The 22,427-nt window shown below is 36.7% G+C and overlaps 1 protein-coding gene and 1 long non-coding RNA gene across 2 annotated transcripts in view; one reads left to right on the top strand and one right to left on the bottom strand.

The window, feature by feature from the left end:
• The window catches only part of ATP11A (ATPase phospholipid transporting 11A), a 413,089-nt gene that overhangs the window by 299,421 nt on the left and 91,241 nt on the right, over positions 1-22,427 (top strand). Inside the window, exon 10 of the mRNA XM_053707775.1 lies at positions 1,439-1,520. Coding sequence (XP_053563750.1) covers positions 1,439-1,520 — 82 coding nt within the window. The remainder of the gene's footprint in view (positions 1-1,438; positions 1,521-22,427) is intronic.
• Positions 4,647-14,701, bottom strand: LOC128654094 (uncharacterized). Its single transcript, XR_008401422.1, has 3 exons — positions 14,638-14,701; positions 13,623-13,687; positions 4,647-4,694 (listed from the first exon to the last, which is right to left on the bottom strand). It is a non-coding gene; the product is annotated as an uncharacterized LOC128654094 (long non-coding RNA).

The following is a 22,427-nucleotide window of genomic DNA, read 5'->3' as shown; positions in this document are numbered from 1 at the left end:
TTTCCCCTACCCTCCAGTAGTTCCTAGCCTCTTATCTTGGAGGTAGGCTGAGAGAGTTGCTGGTCAAGAGCAGTCTTCGAGAATTACGGCACATTCTACCCGTCCGGTGTCTACTACTAGGGCCTTCAAGAATAAGGCCTCAATTGAGCAGAACTGCAAGGCTGCAACTTCAATCTTCATCACACACTTTTACAAAGTTCTACAAGTTTGATGTTTTTGCCTCAGCGGAGGCATCCTTTGGGAGAAGGATTCTACAAGTGGTGCCTAGTACTTAGAACTGCCTTCCCTACTTTTCCCTCCTGAACACTCGTGAACTTCACAGCTTGGGTATTGGTTTCCCATAGGTTATGAATGTTCTTGTAGACTCTCACTGCCAATAGAAGGAAAATTTCTCTCTTGACAGTGAGAGTAAACTACCACGCTGAAATGAGAATGTGTGTTGTGGCAGCAGTTGTTTTTTCCTCGACTGAACTACTGGAGGGTAGGAGAAGTGGGAGGGATATTTGTAGTCTTGTTTGGGGTGTCTTTGCCTCCTCCTGGTGGTCAGGAATAGTATTTCCCATAGGTTATGAATGTTTTCGTGGACTCTCACTGCCAAGAAGGAAATTAATTTATCAGGTAAGCATAAATTTTATTTTTTCCAGTTTTTTGCTCCATTGATTTTTATGGGGGAATATGTTAATGCACGCGCAATATCCTAAGTTAAGCTTTTTGCGCACATCGAGTTAGCCCTTGTGCCGAAACAGTTTACTTTCAACTTGTAATATGAACATTAGACGATGCATGCAAAAAGCTTACTTCTAGCGAAGTTATCGTGGGTGCGTTAAATACCGCTTCACTTGTAATCTGGCCCATAATCATTTAGGGCCAGATTAGAAGTGGAGCACAAATGTTTGTGTTCAAAAGATAAGGGGTCTATCGCAGGTGTTTGAGCTCATTGGGCTTACGCTAGAATGATTACTGTGTCCTCAGAGCTCTAGTTAACTGTTTCACAAAACTAAAACGTTGCACAAAACACATCAAAAATACATTACAAAGTACAGTTACACCCATAATAACACCATCTAATAAAAATTATACAAAAAAAAATATTGCACAAAAAAGGGGCTCAAAGATATGAGATAAGATATGAGTTAAGATATGAGTTAATAGTTGAGCAGAAGCGTTAATTAGTGCGCCAATTTTAATCTGGCCCTTAATATTTTATAAGTTGAGTACAATCATTCTTTATTTCCTCAATTTTATTGTTTGTTCCTCTTTTCTATTCCACTTTGCAATCATGTTTTTTTGCCATAACTTTTGGCTGTATGATGTTTCTTCACTTCTTTGAATAAGTCTAATGCTTATTTAAGGCAATGGTTATTTACTGTAAAAATGATGCTAAAACTTTAAGACCAATTGCCTACATTTATAATTGATTGACTTTTGTTAATTCTAGGTGTCGCTATCTACACTGGAATGGAAACAAAGATGGCTTTAAATTACCAGTCCAAATCACAGAAAAGATCTGCTGTTGAAAAGTAAAGATTGTTTTTTTTCATGCATCATTTAAGACTGAAAACCTATGTAGCAAAAAAAAATTGATGACTTAGGAAACTTTTTTATGTAGTTTGAGGCAAAACCCAAGGTCACTTATTGTTATTGTTATTCTCTGAAGTTCCCCAACATTGAGGGAAATCTTTACAAGGACCCATGCATGGTACCCACAGGGAGAGCGAATGAGGCACGGGATACCCAGCACTTAGAGCATAATTTCTTTGAAACAAATACAATAGAATTGCACTGTTTTCAGCATACTCCACCTTGCATTTACTTCTAGTTTCCCATACATATCTTTTTTCTATCAGCACCTTGTGTATATTGATACAAACTTGCCAGCTTTCATTTGACAAGGTAAAACAGTGAGAACTGTAGCAGTAACATGCTTAGAGAATACAATGAAACCTGTGAGAGAACTATAGACACATCCAAGAAACATCCCTGTTCCATTCACTTGCCAAGGCTGTGAGTCTAATTTTATAATAGAAATAAATAAATTATGCTAAGAATTTAGTACTTTTCAGATAATTTTAACTTTGATTTGTAAATAGCATTGTACATACTGTGTGCATTAAATGTTAATGTACATTTTAATGTATAATTTAAATTAACATTTTGCTGGGTACATTTATTAATATGAGTATATCATTACTATGATTATGATTCTTACCTTATACTTTAAATACACTTTTTGAATTGCTTACTTTTTGAGCATTATATTATAATGCATATGTGTCTCCTTCACATACATAAATGTATGGTCTGCAGACCCATTAATAAAAGGGACAGTCTTCTTAATTATTTTTATTGTTTAAAAAGATAGATTATGCCTTTACTACCCATACGCCAGCTTTGCATAAACAACATTGTTTTATTAACATACTTTTTAACCTCTAAGATTGCTCGATTCTATGCTCCTGCAGGCTGTCCCAGTACTTTTTTTGAAGCTTTTTACAATATTTGCACTACAGCTATACAGTGCTATTTCAGGTGTGCCATATAGATAACATTGTGCTCACTCACGTGGATAATGATAATGGGTCCACAACTAATTGGCTAAAATGCAAGATTGTAAAAAGCTGAAAAATAAAATGTCTGAGATATGGGGGCAGTCTGCAGAGGCTTAGATACTCATAGAGGTAAAATGTATATTAATATAACAGTGTTGGTTATGTAAAACTGGGAAATGAATTATAAAGAGATTATCTTTTTAAACAATAATTTTCAAATAGACTGTCCCTTTAATAAAATATACAGCTATCCGTGTAAAGATTGCATTTAGAGAATGCTATAAAGAACTTAAGAGAATGTAAATTTTCATGAATTAGTGCCCGGTTTTTAAAAATACTATTAAAAACAGGGGCACTTTCATTCATGAAAGTTTACATTGCAGTGTTGTTTTACAAATACTTACCTTACTCTTGTGCAAAGCCAGATCGCCGATCCCCGCCTGCTTCTCCTGCTGTACTCCCACAGCAATGAGGAAACTGTCTTCCTCCAATCATGGCGTGGCCTCACGAGATGGACACTCTGGGGGGGGGGGGAAGCCATGAATGGAGGAAGCCGGTTTCATCATTGGTGATGTAAGTATAGAGGAACTGCGGACGTGGATCGGCGATCTGGCTTTGATCAAGAGAAAGGTAAGTATTTTTAAAAACCTGCTGCAATGTAAACTTTAATGAATGAAAGTGCCCCTGTTTTTAATAGTATTTTTAAAAAACGGCACTAATTCATGAAAGTTTACATTCTCTTAAGTTCTTTATAGCATTCTCTAAATGCAATCTTTACACGGATAGCTGTATATTTTATTAAAGGGACAGTCTATTTGAAAATTATTGTTTAAAAAGATAATCTCTTTATAATTCATTTCCCAGTTTTACATAACCAACACTGTTATATTAATATACATTTTACCTCTATGAGTATCTAAGCCTCTGCAGACTGCCCCCATATCTCAGACATTTTATTTTTCAGCTTTTTACAATCTTGCATTTTAGCCAATTAGTTGTGGACCCATTATCATTATCCACGTGAGTGAGCACAATGTTATCTATATGGCACACCTGAAATAGCACTGTATAGCTGTAGTGCAAATATTGTAAAAAGCTTCAAAAAAAGTACTGGGACAGCCTGCAGGAGCATAGAATCGAGCAATCTTAGAGGTTAAAAAGTATGTTAATAAAACAATGTTGTTTATGCAAAGCTGGCGTATGGGTAGTAAAGGCATAATCTATCTTTTTAAACAATAAAAATAATTAAGAAGACTGTCCCTTTTATTAATGGGTCTGCAGACCATACATTTATGTATGTGAAGGAGACACATATGCATTATAATATAATGCTCAAAAAGTAAGCAATTCAAAAAGTGTATTTAAAGTATAAGGTAAGAATCATAATCATAGTAATGATATACTCATATTAATAAATGTACCCAGCAAAATGTTAATTTAAATTATACATTAAAATGTACATTAACATTTAATGCACACAGTATGTACAATGCTATTTACAAATCAAAGTTAAAATTATCTGAAAAGTACTAAATTCTTAGCATAATTTATTTATTTCTATTATAAAATTAGACTCACAGCCTTGGCAAGTGAATGGAACAGGGATGTTTCTTGGATGTGTCTATAGTTCTCTCACAGGTTTCATTGTATTCTCTAAGCATGTTACTGCTACAGTTCTCACTGTTTTACCTTGTCAAATGAAAGCTGGCAAGTTTGTATCAATATACACAAGGTGCTGATAGAAAAAAGATATGTATGGGAAACTAGAAGTAAATGCAAGGTGGAGTATGCTGAAAACAGTGCAATTCTATTGTATTTGTTTCAAAGAAATTATGCTCTAAGTGCTGGGTATCCCGTGCCTCATTCGCTCTCCCCTGTGGGTACCATGCATGGGTCCTTGTAAAGATTTCCCTCAATGTTGGGGAACTTCAGAGAATAACAATAACAATAAGTGACCTTGGGTTTTGCCTCAAACTACATAAAAAAGTTTCCTAAGTCATCAATTTTTTTTTGCTACATAGGTTTTCAGTCTTAAATGATGCATGAAAAAAAACAATCTTTACTTTTCAACAGCAGATCTTTTCTGTGATTTGGACTGGTAATTTAAAGCCATCTTTGTTTCCATTCCAGTGTAGATAGCGACACCTAGAATTAACAAAAGTCAATCAATTATAAATGTAGGCAATTGGTCTTAAAGTTTTAGCATCATTTTTACAGTAAATAACCATTGCCTTAAATAAGCATTAGACTTATTCAAAGAAGTGAAGAAACATCATACAGCCAAAAGTTATGGCAAAAAAACATGATTGCAAAGTGGAATAGAAAAGAGGAACAAACAATAAAATTGAGGAAATAAAGAATGATTGTACTCAACTTATAAAATATTAAGGGCCAGATTAAAATTGGCGCACTAATTAACGCTTCTGCTCAACTATTAACTCATATCTTAACTCATATCTTATCTCATATCTTTGAGCCCCTTTTTTGTGCAATATTTTTTTTTGTATAATTTTTATTAGATGGTGTTATTATGGGTGTAACTGTACTTTGTAATGTATTTTTGATGTGTTTTGTGCAACGTTTTAGTTTTGTGAAACAGTTAACTAGAGCTCTGAGGACACAGTAATCATTCTAGCGTAAGCCCAATGAGCTCAAACACCTGCGATAGACCCCTTATCTTTTGAACACAAACATTTGTGCTCCACTTCTAATCTGGCCCTAAATGATTATGGGCCAGATTACAAGTGAAGCGGTATTTAACGCACCCACGATAACTTCGCTAGAAGTAAGCTTTTTGCATGCATCGTCTAATGTTCATATTACAAGTTGAAAGTAAACTGTTTCGGCACAAGGGCTAACTCGATGTGCGCAAAAAGCTTAACTTAGGATATTGCGCGTGCATTAACATATTCCCCCATAAAAATCAATGGAGCAAAAAACTGGAAAAAATAAAATTTATGCTTACCTGATAAATTAATTTCCTTCTTGGCAGTGAGAGTCCACGAAAACATTCATAACCTATGGGAAATACTATTCCTGACCACCAGGAGGAGGCAAAGACACCCCAAACAAGACTACAAATATCCCTCCCACTTCTCCTACCCTCCAGTAGTTCAGTCGAGGAAAAACAACTGCTGCCACAACACACATTCTCATTTCAGCGTGGTAGTTTACTCTCACTGTCAAGAGAGAAATTTTCCTTCTATTGGCAGTGAGAGTCTACAAGAACATTCATAACCTATGGGAAACCAATACCCAAGCTGTGAAGTTCACGAGTGTTCAGGAGGGAAAAGTAGGGAAGGCAGTTCTAAGTACTAGGCACCACTTGTAGAATCCTTCTCCCAAAGGATGCCTCCGCTGAGGCAAAAACATCAAACTTGTAGAACTTTGTAAAAGTGTGTGATGAAGATTGAAGTTGCAGCCTTGCAGTTCTGCTCAATTGAGGCCTTATTCTTGAAGGCCCTAGTAGTAGACACCGGACGGGTAGAATGTGCCGTAATTCTCGAAGACTGCTCTTGACCAGCAACTCTCTCAGCCTACCTCCAAGATAAGAGGCTAGGAACTACTGGAGGGTAGGGGAAATGGAATGAAAATTTGTAGTCTTGCTTGGGGTTTCTTTGCCTTCTCCTGCCTTAAGTTACCTGAAACATCATCTAATAAAGTTGACATTTTTTGGAGTGTGTATATATATATATATATATATATTATATATATATATATACATACACATACATATACATATACACACACACACCTGCCTTTTTTTCCTAACACCTGAGCCCTCATATCTCTATATGAGTCTATAACTTTTTTGAGCACATTTTTTAAAAATAATTTTTATCAGGCAGCATTATTTACATATATACACATATAAATACATCTGTACACACATTTAAACACACATGTATATACAGTTGTGCTTATAAGTTTACATACCCTGGCAGAATTTATGATTTCTTGACCATTTTTCAGAGAATATGAATGATAACACAAAAACTTTTCTTTCACTCATGGTTAGTGTTTGGCTGAAGCTATTTATTATCAATCAACTGTGTTTACTTTTTTTAAATCATAATGACAACAGAAACTACCCAAATGACCCTAATCAAAAGTTTACATATCCCAGTTCTTAATACCATGTATTGCCCCCTTTAACATCAATGACAGCTTGAAGTCTTTTGTGGTATTTGTGGATGAGGCTCTTTATCTTCTCGGATGGTACAGCTGCCCATTCTTCCTGGCAAAAAGCCTCCAGTTCCTGTAAATTCTTGGGCTGTCTTGTAAGAACTGCACGTTTGAGATCTCCCCAGAGTGGCTCAATGATATTGAGGTCAGGAGACTGAGATGGCCACTCCAGAACCTTCACTTTATTCTGCTCTAGCCAATGACAGGTGCACTTGATTTCCTGTGCCTTTGTAGCTCACACATCCCAAAACATCAGCGATCCACCTCCGTGTTTCACAGTAGGAAGGGTGTACCTTTCATCATAGGCCTTGTTGACTCCTCTCCAAATGTAGCGTTTATGGTTGTGGCTAAAAAACTAAATGTTGGTCTCATCACTCCAAATGACTGTGTCAGAAGGTTTGAGGCTTGTCTCTGTGCTGTTTGGCGTATTGTAAGCTGGATACTTTGTGGCATTTGCGTACTAATGGCTTTCTTCTGGCGACTCGACCATGCAGCCCATCTTTCTTCAAGTGCCTCCTTATTGTGCATCTTGAAACAGCCACACCACATGTTTTCAGAGAGTCCTGTATTTCACCTGAAGTTATTTGTGGGCTTTTCTTTGCTTCCCGAACAATTTTCCTGGCAGTTGTGGCTGAAATTTTAGTTGGTATACCTGACCGTGGTTTGGTTTCAAAAGAACCCCTCATTTACCCCTTCTTAATTAGAGTTTGAACACTGCTGAATGGCATTCCCAATTCCTTGGATATCTTTTTATATCCCTTTCCTGTTTTATACAGTTCAACTACCTTTTCCCGCAGATCCTTTGACAATTCTTTTGCTTTCCCCATGACTCAGAATCCAGAAACATCAGTGCAGCACTGGATGAAAGATGCAAGGGTCTGCCAGGAGTCCAGAAACCCATTGACCTTTTATACACACACACTAATTAAAAGCAAACAGACTACAGGTGAGGATGGTTACCTTTAACAGCCATTCAAACCCCTTTGTGTCAACTTGTGTGCATGTTATCAGGCCAAAATCACCAGGGTATGTAAACTTTTGATCAGGGTCATTTGGGTAGTTTCTGTTGTCATTATGATTTAAAAAGAATAAAAACAGTTGATTTATAATAAATGGATTCAGCCAAACACTAACCATGAGTGAAAGAAAAGTTTTTGTGTTATCATTTTATTCTCTGAAATATGGTCAAGAAATCATAAATTCTGCCAGGGTATGTAAACTTGTAAACTTCTGAGCACAAATGTATTAAATAAACAAACTTATTCCATATATAATTCCACAAAATTATATGCACAGTGCTTCAAAACATGTGTGTACATTCAAATAATAACGACATGAAGAAATTGACATTTGCAATATGTTTACTGAAATAACTTCAGAAAGAAACCGGATTACATACATTTTATAATACGAACGTGGGCTCACTTATATACTAAATATTGGCCAATATTGTAACTGTAAATAATGTCCTTATGAAGATAATATCCTTATATTTCCAAATTCATTATGCTCGGTATATTTGTGTTAATGTTCTTAACGTGTGTTAACTTCTTAAGGGTTACAGTATTATAGCCATTAAACAGGATTTTCCTTGGCTCGTATAAATATAAAGTTGTCAGCGGTATTATATGAGAAGGTTATTCGACACTCTAGGGGTTGGATAGCAGTTATAACAATTTCTTATCTGCTGCAAAGTCCATTAGAATTGGCATTTGTTATTGTGTTGCAGTTATATAACAATGCGACGCCTCAAGGAATTATGGCTTCTGAGATTTTATGTTTCCGCTCACCTCGCTAGGCTGTCTTTGGCAACATTAGTAACAAAGCAGTATTTACCTTGATTGCAGCAAGACTTGGTTCTCCATGTGTAGAAAGGTTACTCACTTGTCCTTTATGCTTGTGATAATCCGACCCTCAGCGAGTGGACCTTACTCAAAACCGCTAGGTGTTTTCCGGTCTTTGCTTTCTGTTATTCCAGTCCGTTCATGAGGCTCAGCTGCAGCCCTCAGTTTGAATATCTTGCAGCTACACGCATTTCACCCTTACTGGTTGCTCGTTTAGGGCTTCAAGCTGAGGGCTGCAGCTGAGCCCTCATGAACGGACTGGAATAACGGAAAGCAAAGACCGGAAAACACCTAGCGGTTTATTTTATTAGGTTTATAATGCTGTTTAGCATTTAAAGTCTTCATTTCAAAGCTTTAAAAATAATGTATTAGGTGTTACTTATGACAATTTTGAGAGGGGCCTGGAACCTAACTCCCTCACTTCCCATTGTTTACATTATAAACTGGGTTTCAATTTACAACGGTTTCGATTTACAACCATTCCTTCTTGAACCTAACCCAGCGTAAACTGAGGGCTACCTGTATATAGAATACTAGTTTGTTTATTTAAAACCTAAAATCTGGTGCTGGATATAGGGAACTAAGTGTGAAAACAAGTTTTTCACACATTTCTTGTTTAAGTATTACATTTAATACCCCCTTTCCCTCCGTGCACAGGGTGGCTCTGATATTAACTTACAAGTCAGACCACTCAAATGATTTAGTGTGTTAATTAGTTGAAGTGGTGCGAACCAAAACAATACAAAAGCTGAGACCTCATATCTTTGAGTCTATGGGATCAATTTATCAAAGCACCAACTGATAATACGATGGAATCCCCTTGAATCTCTCGTCATATTCAATGCAAATTGAATCCACCGTAATTAACAAAGCATCAACATTGTCAAATGTTGAAATGTGTGACTTAATGTATGCTCCTGCGATCTTAATCCGACGCAGATCGATGCTTGCGTCATTCCAGATGTTTAATTAACATTCGACTATTTGACACTCTTTCCAATTTATCAAACATTCAACAGGAACACTAGCGTCTTTTACGCTGCAGCGTAACTATCGTTCAAACCGCCACCCTTGAGGCCGTGAATGCCATAGAAATCAATGGGAGTCTGAAAACCTAGAAAGGTTATGTTAGATGCTGCAAGAGAATGAAGCTTATTACATATTTATGTAAATGGAAAGTTGATTACAATTGTATTATTCTTTCTAAATCACACAGACACGCATGTTCAGTATCTAAATAATATGTTAAATAATAATATTATAATAACATGTAATTTCAAGGGACAGATTAATTTCAAAAGAAGTTTTAATGACAGGTAATGTCCGTCTGGCAGCAGGACTAGTAGATATAGGGATAAAAAATAAATAAATACATTACATACTATGCTAATTCCTTTTTTTGATCAATCTAATTTCACCATGATTAACGCATGTAATACAAGTCCCACTGCATTTTGCACCAAATTTGACGCAATACTTCGCACCAAATTGGACGCAATACTCGAACTCCTAAACAACTCACAAACTAGTGAAATTTTCCACAACTTTTGATTGGGAAATGCATAATCACATGATTTATGACATCAGCCAATCTGATTTAAATATACATTATATACTATCACTAACTAATCAAATTGCTCGATACTTGTGTCATTGATCACTCATCAGAACTTGTAAGTGCCATTTGTTACATGTGTATTGTACTTTGAAAGCATGTATATGTGAAATTAGTATTAAAGTTAAACATTGATGATAACATTAGAACGCACTGTGTAATATTTTTGACAATGATTTTAAAAATCGATTGATGTTTGATTCAATATAATCTTAAAATGATAGCTCAAAGGGATAGTCCACCTAACATTAAACTGTCATGAATCAGATACAGCAGAAATTAAAATCACCTCTTTACTGTCATGATATTTTCAGTGTTTTTCTTCCTTCTCTTAAATTTAATTTTCATTAAAAAATGTAATCTTATATGCCAGACCATTTTATAACAACTGTATAAGGTGGTGTTTAAAACTAGACTGCAATCAGGAAGGGTTACACAGCTACAGAGAGAAAACTGGCCCAGCTCTTAAAATATCCATTGATTGCAAATAAATACATATGATACTCTGATTACATATTATTCGCATATTATTCTTGTTCAGAATAATATATTTACACTATATACATATCGTGGTATAAATAGAGATATGAAAGACAACATTGTTTAGAACAAAATAAAATTTAGGGACATGTAAATATGTTTGGAAAAGATTTCTAATATAACACATACAGGTATACCCGCTCATACAGCGGGTTAGGGACGGAGCCCCACTGTAAAGTGAAAACCGCCTTAAAGTGAAACAAGGCAGTTTTAGATTTTTTTCACTTGCCAATGTGTTCAAAGACTTTAAAACATGTTTGAACTAATATATATTAGGGGTGCAGGTGTGCTACGTTTAGTTTAACAATAGCACAGCACAGTATTCAATTAGGATTCAATAAATACTGTACCTGTAAAATAGAGACAATTACTATAGTAAAATTTGCCAGACTATAGCACTGAGACACAGATTGCACTGTAATGCTGTAAACAGAGAGAACTAAGCATAACAAAATGGTGCCAGTCACTTTTCTTTCAATTTCACAATGATTACAGCACTGTTTCAAAATCCTTGGAGGCTGAACTTCAGCTCCACAGAGCGCTGTATTAGCGAAGCGCTGTAAAGTGAGGAATACCTGTATATATATATACACACACACACACACAAGTATGTGCAAAGATTATACAAAAATAGAGGAGCACATACAGGTGTTAAATGCAAGTCAGAATATGTATTTACATAATAGCGTCATAGCGCAGAATGAGTGAATAAAAAAAATACACACAGGGTGGAGGGGTCAATACCCCGGGGTTAAGATACAGAATATCACTTGGGCTAAATAACAAACAGGTAGATGCGTTTCAGCTTATAGCCTTACTCTTCACCTAAACTAAAAATGTGCAACGTGCTCTATAAAACTAGCAGCCCTGCTCTCTATAGGACACCGGGTTCACACCCCCTTCTATGCAATGTCCAATAAGATGTGTTCGAACCAAGCAGCTCATTATAATGGTAAACATTGGGGAAGCTAATGTTAGACCGATGGTTGGCGTACAATAGGACACCAACCAATTGTCCAATAGGACAATTGGTAACATAGTAGCACCTACTAGATTGAAGAATGAAGTGCCGTCCACCGTCTTGGTTGAGCTGTAAGGGCACCTTTTAGTTGCCATCATCACACGTGTGTGGCATGTGAAAGGCTAGCCATAGGAGAAATTTTTAGCTCACTAACTACAGGTCAAACATTTAAAATAGATTCATGTCTTAATTGCAGGTCAACATATGTTATATATGTAATTAACTGCAAAGATTGTTCTCTCCAATATGTAGGGTTAACCACCAGGAGGCAAGAACCTGCATTAAGGAACACCTAGCAGACATTAGGGCAGGTACACTCACCACTCCCCTGGTGAACCACTTCTCTGGCATACACCTCAAGAATATAACATCATTCACATGAACTGTAATAGAGCGGATCCCTCCACTCAGGGGGGGACAGGATAGGACTCGCAAGCTAGGGGAGAGGGAGGCCTTCTGGATCTTTAAGTTGAGGACCAGAGTTCTAAAAGGCCTCAACTCAGAGTTTGATCTCATCAATTTTTGGTGAGACCTTGCTTGCGCAGAGGTATACATGTCCTATCTGACTCCTGACAGCCATTGAATGCCGCTGGTCCTTACCCTGAGGGGATGGGGCCTTCTGTTCAGTTCCGATCCATTTATGTATATATTCCAATGAGTAATGGCTACATGAAGTTATGGCTATCTAGATATCCTTATTCCCTAAACAGCCAACACTGGTCCTTTGACCTCAAGGCAATCCCATCCATTTACTTATTTATTTATTCATTAGGTTGTTGTTCCCAGGACACGCATTATCCCATCACACCACTTCCACTAGTAGGCACTATGATAGGGCTAGAGAGGTTGTTCACCATTAGTCTCCATATCAGTTGTTGGGGTGCCAGTGCAAGTTTAAGGAGGGTGGGCTTCCATTCACACATTTTAACATCAATTTTTCCATTAGTACGGTCCACAGTGAGTGTGGCTTTTAGCTTAATCAGTGACCAAATTGAAGTAACAACATATAAATGATTATATTAGAGCAAGTACTGACTATGATGGATTAGTGTATGGTATTTATCTAATAATTTACTGGATTGTGCGGCGCACACAAAGCAAGCAAATAATTATGCCGAAACTGTTATTTATAAAGAAGCAGTTGAATACGCTAAAGGTTGCAATATTAAGTATGATGCAACGAGTGTATTGGTGAGCGTGCCCTCAATTGTATTAGATCTGGGCTGTTACCGGGGAACGCTATAGATATCCTGTATGTATAATTATGTATGTATTTATGGTTTATAATTCAAGCTTACATGTACATTACGGGTAGTTCAGTGGTAACGCCAACCATCGGTCTAACATTAGCTACCCCAATGTTTACCATTATAATGAGCTGCTTGGTTTGAACACATCTTATTGGACATTGCATAGAAGGGGGTGTGAAAATACTGCACAAAAAATACAGATTGAACCATAATAGTCCTGGAGTATATTTATAACTTATTAATAATATGCCACACAAATATTTTTATAACCGTTAGTATGTCATGCTAATTTTAAAAAGTATAAGAATTTAAAAATAATTAAATACAAATATTATTAGTGCAATATCTGCTTTGGTGCTCAGATGGTGTAATTTATTTTGACTATTTTTTTAGAGCTTGTATAACTTTGCTAAATTGCGCTGGGCTTGTTTCTCCTTCACATACAGAAATGCAGAGAACGACCCATGGAGTCATATAGCAAAATCTGCCTTTTTAGAATTTCACTAGGGATCTTGCAGTGCTAGGGGATCCTTTTAAATCATCTCGTCAGCGGAGAGTTTTATATCATCTGGCCATTGGAGACTATGTTCAGGATGCTGACATAATAAATATACTTACCAAACACTCTCTCTGTATTCTTTAGGGTGGCTCCTCGAAGGAGCAGGTTCTCTGACCCCAAAGGCCTAATAATATCATAAACAGAAAATTATTCATTTGATGTCTCTTTAGTTTGGCTAACTTTGCATGTAAGAACTTGCACAGGAATATGAAAAAATTATGTTATTTAAAGCCACAAATGTCATAAATCAGAATAAATAAAAAGTAACAAATCCTTTCACTTTGCAGTTTGTTGTGACCCAGTGTGACCAACCTGTTTTTTCAAATTGTGAAAATATTAAAAGTTTTTTTTTTCTTTAGTTAAATTTTTTCTTTCATGATTCAGATAGAGCATATAATTTTAAGTAACTTTCTAATTTACTCCTATTATCAATGTTTCTTCATTCTATTGCTATCTTTATTTTAAAAGAAGGAATGTAAATCTTAGCAGCCAGCCATTTTAAGCTCAGCACCATGGATAGTGCTTGCTTATTGGAGGCTTACATTTACCCACTAATAAGCAAGCATAACCCGGTTCTCAAAAAATGGGCCGGCACCTTTGCATCACTTTCCTGCTTTTTAAATAAAGATATCAAGAGAACAAAGAAAAATTGATAATAGGAGTAAATTAGAAAGTTGCTTAAAATTGCATGCTCTATCTGAACCATGAAAGAAAACATTTGGGATTAGTGTCCTTTTAACTCTACTCAACTGTATTTTCAAAGGCCATAAGCATTCTTTCTAGTTCTAACTACACTTAGAAAAGCTTATAGACAGCTGAATGCATTGAATGCAAACCCAGTATGGTATATTAACATCAGGATTTATTAATAGACCATAAAAGGTAAGTACATTCTCAGAAAATATAGAAAACTGATGTGAAGGTCAGTTAATTAAATGTATAGATAGTAGAGTCTGCAATAAAATAAATGTTTAGCTGCAATTAATTAACATCATTTTATTATTCTTTCATCAGACAGGAACAAGATTTATGCACATTTAAAACATCTATTTAAAATGAAATATCTGCACTAACCTTGCTATTGTCTCATCCGTTTCATTGTAAATGTTTATTCTTCCGACAAACCTATGAAACAAAGAGTGACAGCAAAAGAATAGAAATGACCTGGATTTTCAGAACGATAAAAATAATAATATTACTTTTTTATCGATGAGGCATAAAAACGAACAAGAAAAAAGGAGGAGGAAAGAAGAAAAGGAAGAAGATATTTTACACACATAACAGTGAATGAACCCTTCAGCTGCCTAGAACACTAGCAGCCGTTATTTAATCAATTAACTGCCCCCCTTACCTTTGTGGGTTCTGGGGATGGGTCCACCTTGTATTGTAAGCTTTGCAATTAGTGCTGCTGCTGGGGAGTTTTAGGTGAGAGAAGGCAGCAAGAGGATAGTGCTGCTTTGTGCAGCCATTTGACAGAACAATGCACACTATAAAGGTAAGAGGGGCATCCTGACTGAGAATGAATGCTTTAGACCAGTGGATCCCACAGTGTGCAGTACTGCCCCCTGGAGGGCAGAGGGATTAACAAGGGGGGTACTAATAGGCATAAGAGGTGGAAAGGGGGCACTGGGAATATCATAGGGGTGCTAGTAGGGAACGACTGATAAGAGGATACTAGTGGGCCCCTCTACTTATAATTATTGAAGTTTGTTGTGTTTTATCCTAGATGCGAAAAACAACTCTCACTTTGGGGCCAAATTATCAAGCTTCGAAAGACCGCTGCTCCATAACTTGTCCGCCTGCTCTGAGGAAAATCAACCCAATCGAATACGATCGGGTTGAATGACACCACCTGCTACCGGCCGATTGGCCGTGAATCTGCAGGGGGCGGGCATTGCACTTGCAGTTCAAAGAACTGCTGGTGCAATGATAAATGCCGACAGCATATGCTGTCGGCATTTATCATTGCACCAGCAGTTCTTGGTGAACTGCATGTGCAATGCCCGCCCCCCTGCAGATTCACGGCCAATCGGCCGGTAGCAGGTGGTGTCATTTCAACCCGATCGTATTCGATTGGGTTGATTTTCCTCAGAGCAGGCGGACAAGTTATGGAGCAGCCGGTCTTTCGAAGCTTGATAATTTGGCCCCAAAAGTGAGAGTTGTTTTTTCGCATCTAGGATAAAACACAACAAACTTCAATAATTATAAGTAGAGGGGCCCACTAGTATCCTCTTATCAGTCGTTCCTACTAGCACCCCCTATGATATTCCCAGTGCCCCCTTTCCACCTCTTATGCCTATTAGTACCCCCCTTGTTAATCCCTCTGCCCTCCAGGGGGCAGTACTGCACACTGTGGGATCCACTGGTCTAAAGCATTCATTCTCAGTCAGGATGCCCCTCTTACCTTTATAGTGTGCATTGTTCTGTCAAATGGCTGCACAAAGCAGCACTATCCTCTTGCTGCCTTCTCTCACCTAAAACTCCCCAGCAGCAGCACTAATTGCAAAGCTTACAATACAAGGTGGACCCATCCCCAGAACCCACAAAGGTAAGGGGGGCAGTTAATTGATTAAATAACGGCTGCTAGTGTTCTAGGCAAGCTGAAGGGTTCATTCACTGTTATGTGTGTAAAATATCTTCTTCCTTTTCTTCTTTCCTCCTCCTTTTTTTCTTGTTCGTTTTTATGCCTCATCGATAAAAAAGTAATATTATTATTTTTATCGTTCTGAAAATCCAGGTCATTTCTATTCTTTTGCTGTCACTCTTTGTTTCATAGGTTTGTCGGAAGAATAAACATTTACAATGAAACGGATGAGACAATAGCAAGGTTAGTGCAGATATTTCATTTTAAATAGATGTTTTAAATGTGCATAAATCTTGTTCCTGTCTGATGAAAGAATAATAAAATGATGTTAATTAATTGCAGCTAAACATTTATTTTATTGCAGACTCTACTATCTATACATTTAATTAACTGACCTTCACATCAGTTTTCTATATTTTCTGAGAATGTACTTACCTTTTATGGTCTATTAATAAATCCTGATGTTATTATACCATACTGGGTTTGCATTCAATGCATTCAGCTGTCTATAAGCTTTTCTAAGTGTAGTTAGAACTAGAAAGAATGCTTATGGCCTTTGAAAATACAGTTGAGTAGAGTTAAAAGGACACTAATCCCAAATGTTTTCTTTCATGGTTCAGATAGAGCATGCAATTTTAAGCAACTTTCTATTTTACTCCTATTATCAATTTTTCTTTGTTCTCTTGATATCTTTATTTAAAAAGCAGGAAAGTGATGCAAAGGTGCCGGCCCATTTTTTTGAGAACCTGGGTTATGCTTGCTTATTAGTGGGTAAATGTAAGCCTCCAATAAGCAAGCACTATCCATGGTGCTGAGCTTAAAATGGCTGGCTGCTAAGATTACATTCCTTCTTTTAAATAAAGATAGCAATAGAATGAAGAAACATTGATAATAGGAGTAAATTAGAAAGTTACTTAAAATTATATGCTCTATCTGAATCATGAAAGAAAAAATTTAACTAAAGAAAAAAAAAACTTTTAATATTTTCACAATTTGAAAAAACAGGTTGGTCACACTGGGGTCACAACAAACTGCAAAGTGAAAGGATTTGTTACTTTTTTATTTATTCTGATTTATGACATTTGTGGCTTTAAATAACATAATTTTTTCATATTCCTGTGCAAGTTCTTACATGCAAAGTTAGCCAAACTAAAGAGACATCAAATGAATAATTTTCTGTTTATGATATTATTAGGCCCTTTGGGGTCAGAGAACCTGCTCCTTCGAGGAGCCACCCTAAAGAATACAGAGAGAGTGTTTGGTAAGTATATTTATTATGTCAGCATCCTGAACATAGTCTCCAATGGCAGATGATATAAAACTCTCCGCTGACGAGATGATTTAAAAGGATCCCCTAGCACTGCAAGATCCCTAGTGAAATTCTAAAAAGGCAGATTTTGCTATATGACTCCATGGGTCGTTCTCTGCATTTCTGTATGTGAAGGAGAAACAAGCCCAGCGCAATTTAGCAAAGTTATACAAGCTCTAAAAAAATAGTCAAAATAAATTACACCATCTGAGCACCAAAGCAGATATTGCACTACTATAATATTTGTATTTAATTATTTTTAAATTCTTATACTTTTTTAAAATTAGCAGACATACTAACGGTTATAAAAATATTTGTGTGGCATATTATTAATAAGTTATAAATATACTCCAGGACTATTATGGTTCAATCTGTATTTTTTGTGCAGTATTTTCACACCCCCTTCTATGCAATGTCCAATAAGATGTGTTCAAACCAAGCAGCTCATTATAATGGTAAACATTGGGGTAGCTAATGTTAGACCGATGGTTGGCGTTACCAGCTGAACTACCGTAATGTACATGTAAGCTTGAATTATAAACCATAAATACATACATAATTATACATACAGGATATCTATAGCGTTCCCCGGTAACAGCCCAGATCTAATACAATTGAGGGCACGCTCACCAATACACTCGTTGCATCATACTTAATATTGCAACCTTTAGCGTATTCAACTGCTTCTTTATAAATAACAGTTTCGGCATAATTATTTGCTTGCTTTGTGTGCGCCGCACAATCCAGTAATTATTAGATAAATACCATACACTAATCCATCATAGTCAGTACTTGCTCTAATATAATCATTTATATGTTGTTACTTCAATTTGGTCACTGATTAAGCTAAAAGCCACACTCACTGTGGACCGTACTAATGGAAAAATTGATGTTAAAATGTTGTGAATGGAAGCCCACCCTCCTTAAACTTGCACTGGCACCCCAACAACTGATATGGAGACTAATGGTGAACAACCTCTCTAGCCCTATCATAGTGCCTACTAGTGGAAGTGTGTGATGGGATAATGCGTGTCCTGGGAACAACAACCTAATGAATAAATAAATAAGTAAATGGATGGGATTGCCTTGAGGTCAAAGGACCAGTGTTGGCTGTTTAGGGAATAAGGATATCTAGATAGCCATAACTTCATGTAGCCATTACTCATTGGAATATATACATAAATGGATCGGAACTGAACAGAAGGCCCCATCCCCTCAGGGTAAGGACCAGCGGCATTCAATGGCTGTCAGGAGTCAGATAGGACATGTATACCTCTGCGCAAGCAAGGTCTCACCAAAAATTGATGAGATCAAACTCTGAGTTGAGGCCTTTTAGAACTCTGGTCCTCAACTTAAAGATCCAGAAGGCCTCCCTCTCCCCTAGCTTGCGAGTCCTATCCTGTCCCCCCCTGAGTGGAGGGATCCGCTCTATTACAGTTCATGTGAATGATGTTATATTCTTGAGGTGTATGCCAGAGAAGTGGTTCACCAGGGGAGTGGTGAGTGTACCTGCCCTAATGTCTGCTAGGTGTTCCTTAATGCAGGTTCTTGCCTCCCTGGTGGTTAACCCTACATATTGGAGAGAACAATCTTTGCAGTTAATTACATATATAACATATGTTGACCTGCAATTAAGACATGAATCTATTTTAAATGTTTGACCTGTAGTTAGTGAGCTAAAAATTTCTCCTATGGCTAGCCTTTCACATGCCACACACGTGTGATGATGGCAACTAAAAGGTGCCCTTACAGCTCAACCAAGACGGTGGACGGCACTTCATTCTTCAATCTAGTAGGTGCTACTATGTTACCAATTGTCCTATTGGACAATTGGTTGGTGTCCTATTGTACGCCAACCATCGGTCTAACATTAGCTTCCCCAATGTTTACCATTATAATGAGCTGCTTGGTTCGAACACATCTTATTGGACATTGCATAGAAGGGGGTGTGAACCCGGTGTCCTATAGAGAGCAGGGCTGCTAGTTTTATAGAGCACGTTGCACATTTTTAGTTTAGGTGAAGAGTAAGGCTATAAGCTGAAACGCATCTACCTGTTTGTTATTTAGCCCAAGTGATATTCTGTATCTTAACCCCGGGGTATTGACCCCTCCACCCTGTGTGTATTTTTTTTTATTCACTCATTCTGCGCTATGACGCTATTATGTAAATACATATTCTGACTTGCATTTAACACCTGTATGTGCTCCTCTATTTTTGTATAATCTTTGCACATACTTGTGTGTGTGTGTGTGTATATATATATATACAGGTATTCCTCACTTTACAGCGCTTCGCTAATACAGCGCTCTGTGGAGCTGAAGTTCAGCCTCCAAGGATTTTGAAACAGTGCTGTAATCATTGTGAAATTGAAAGAAAAGTGACTGGCACCATTTTGTTATGCTTAGTTCTCTCTGTTTACAGCATTACAGTGCAATCTGTGTCTCAGTGCTATAGTCTGGCAAATTTTACTATAGTAATTGTCACTATTTTACAGGTACAGTATTTATTGAATCCTAATTGAATACTGTGCTGTGCTATTGTTAAACTAAACGTAGCACACCTGCACCCCTAATATATATTAGTTCAAACATGTTTTAAAGTCTTTGAACACATTGGCAAGTGAAAAGAAATCTAAAACTGCCTTGTTTCACTTTAAGGCGGTTTTCACTTTACAGTGGGGCTCCGGTCCCTAACCCGCTGTATGAGCGGGGTATACCTGTATGTGTTATATTAGAAATCTTTTCCAAACATATTTACATGTCCCTAAATTTTATTTTGTTCTAAACAATGTTGTCTTTCATATCTCTATTTATACCACGATATGTATATAGTGTAAATATATTATTCTGAACAAGAATAATATGCGAATATAATATGTAATCAGAGTATCATATGTATTTATTTGCAATCAATGGATATTTTAAGAGCTGGGCCAGTTTTCTCTCTGTAGCTGTGTAACCCTTCCTGATTGCAGTCTAGTTTTAAACACCACCTTATACAGTTGTTATAAAATGGTCTGGCATATAAGATTACATTTTTTAATGAAAATTAAATTTAAGAGAAGGAAGAAAAACACTGAAAATATCATGACAGTAAAGAGGTGATTTTAATTTCTGCTGTATCTGATTCATGACAGTTTAATGTTAGGTGGACTATCCCTTTGAGCTATCATTTTAAGATTATATTGAATCAAACATCAATCGATTTTTAAAATCATTGTCAAAAATATTACACAGTGCGTTCTAATGTTATCATCAATGTTTAACTTTAATACTAATTTCACATATACATGCTTTCAAAGTACAATACACATGTAACAAATGGCACTTACAAGTTCTGATGAGTGATCAATGACACAAGTATCGAGCAATTTGATTAGTTAGTGATAGTATATAATGTATATTTAAATCAGATTGGCTGATGTCATAAATCATGTGATTATGCATTTCCCAATCAAAAGTTGTGGAAAATTTCACTAGTTTGTGAGTTGTTTAGGAGTTCGAGTATTGCGTCCAATTTGGTGCGAAGTATTGCGTCAAATTTGGTGCAAAATGCAGTGGGACTTGTATTACATGCGTTAATCATGGTGAAATTAGATTGATCAAAAAAAGGAAGTTAGCATAGTATGTAATGTATTTATTTATTTTTTTATCCCTATATCTACTAGTCCTGCTGCCAGACGGACATTACCTGTCATTAAAACTTCTTTTGAAATTAATCTGTCCCTTGAAATTACATGTTATTATAATATTATTATTTAACATATTATTTAGATACTGAACATGCGTGTCTGTGTGATTTAGAAAGAATATACAATTGTAATCAACTTTCCAATTTACATAAATATGTAATAAGCTTCATTCTCTTGCAGCATCTAACATAACCTTTCTAGGTTTTCAGACTCCCATTGATTTCTATGGCATTCACGGCCTCAAGGGTGGCGGTTTGAACGATAGTTACGCTGCAGCGTAAAAGACGCTAGTGTTCCTGTTGAATGTTTGATAAATTGGAAGAGTGTCAAATAGTCGAATGTTAATTTGAAACATCTGGAATGACGCAAGCATCGATCTGCGTCGGATTAAGATCGCAGGAGCATACATTAAGTCACACATTTCAACATTTGACAATGTTGATGCTTTGTTAATTACGGTGGATTCAATTTGCATTGAATATGACGAGAGATTCAAGGGGATTCCATCGTATTATCAGTTGGTGCTTTGATAAATTGATCCCATAGACTCAAAGATATGAGGTCTCAGCTTTTGTATTGTTTTGGTTCGCACCACTTCAACTAATTAACACACTAAATCATTTGAGTGGTCTGACTTGTAAGTTAATATCAGAGCCACCCTGTGCACGGAGGGAAAGGGGGTATTAAATGTAATACTTAAACAAGAAATGTGTGAAAAACTTGTTTTCACACTTAGTTCCCTATATCCAGCACCAGATTTTAGGTTTTAAATAAACAAACTAGTATTCTATATACAGGTAGCCCTCAGTTTACGCTGGGGTTAGGTTCAAGAAGGAATGGTTGTAAATCGAAACCGTTGTAAATTGAAACCCAGTTTATAATGTAAGTCAATGGGAAGTGAGGGAGTTAGGTTCCAGGCCCCTCTCAAAATTGTCATAAGTAACACCTAATACATTATTTTTAAAGCTTTGAAATGAAGACTTTAAATGCTAAACAGCATTATAAACCTAATAAAATAAACCGCTAGGTGTTTTCCGGTCTTTGCTTTCCGTTATTCCAGTCCGTTCATGAGGGCTCAGCTGCAGCCCTCAGCTTGAAGCCCTAAACGAGCAACCAGTAAGGGTGAAATGCGTGTAGCTGCAAGATATTCAAACTGAGGGCTGCAGCTGAGCCCTCATGAACGGACTGGAATAACAGAAAGCAAAGACCGGAAAACACCTAGCGGTTTTGAGTAAGGTCCACTCGCTGAGGGTCGGATTATCACAAGCATAAAGGACAA

Source organism: Bombina bombina, chromosome 3 (genome assembly GCF_027579735.1).
Source record: "Bombina bombina isolate aBomBom1 chromosome 3, aBomBom1.pri, whole genome shotgun sequence".
Lineage (NCBI taxonomy): Eukaryota > Metazoa > Chordata > Amphibia > Anura > Bombinatoridae > Bombina > Bombina bombina.
This window is presented reverse-complemented; position numbering and strand designations above follow the sequence as displayed.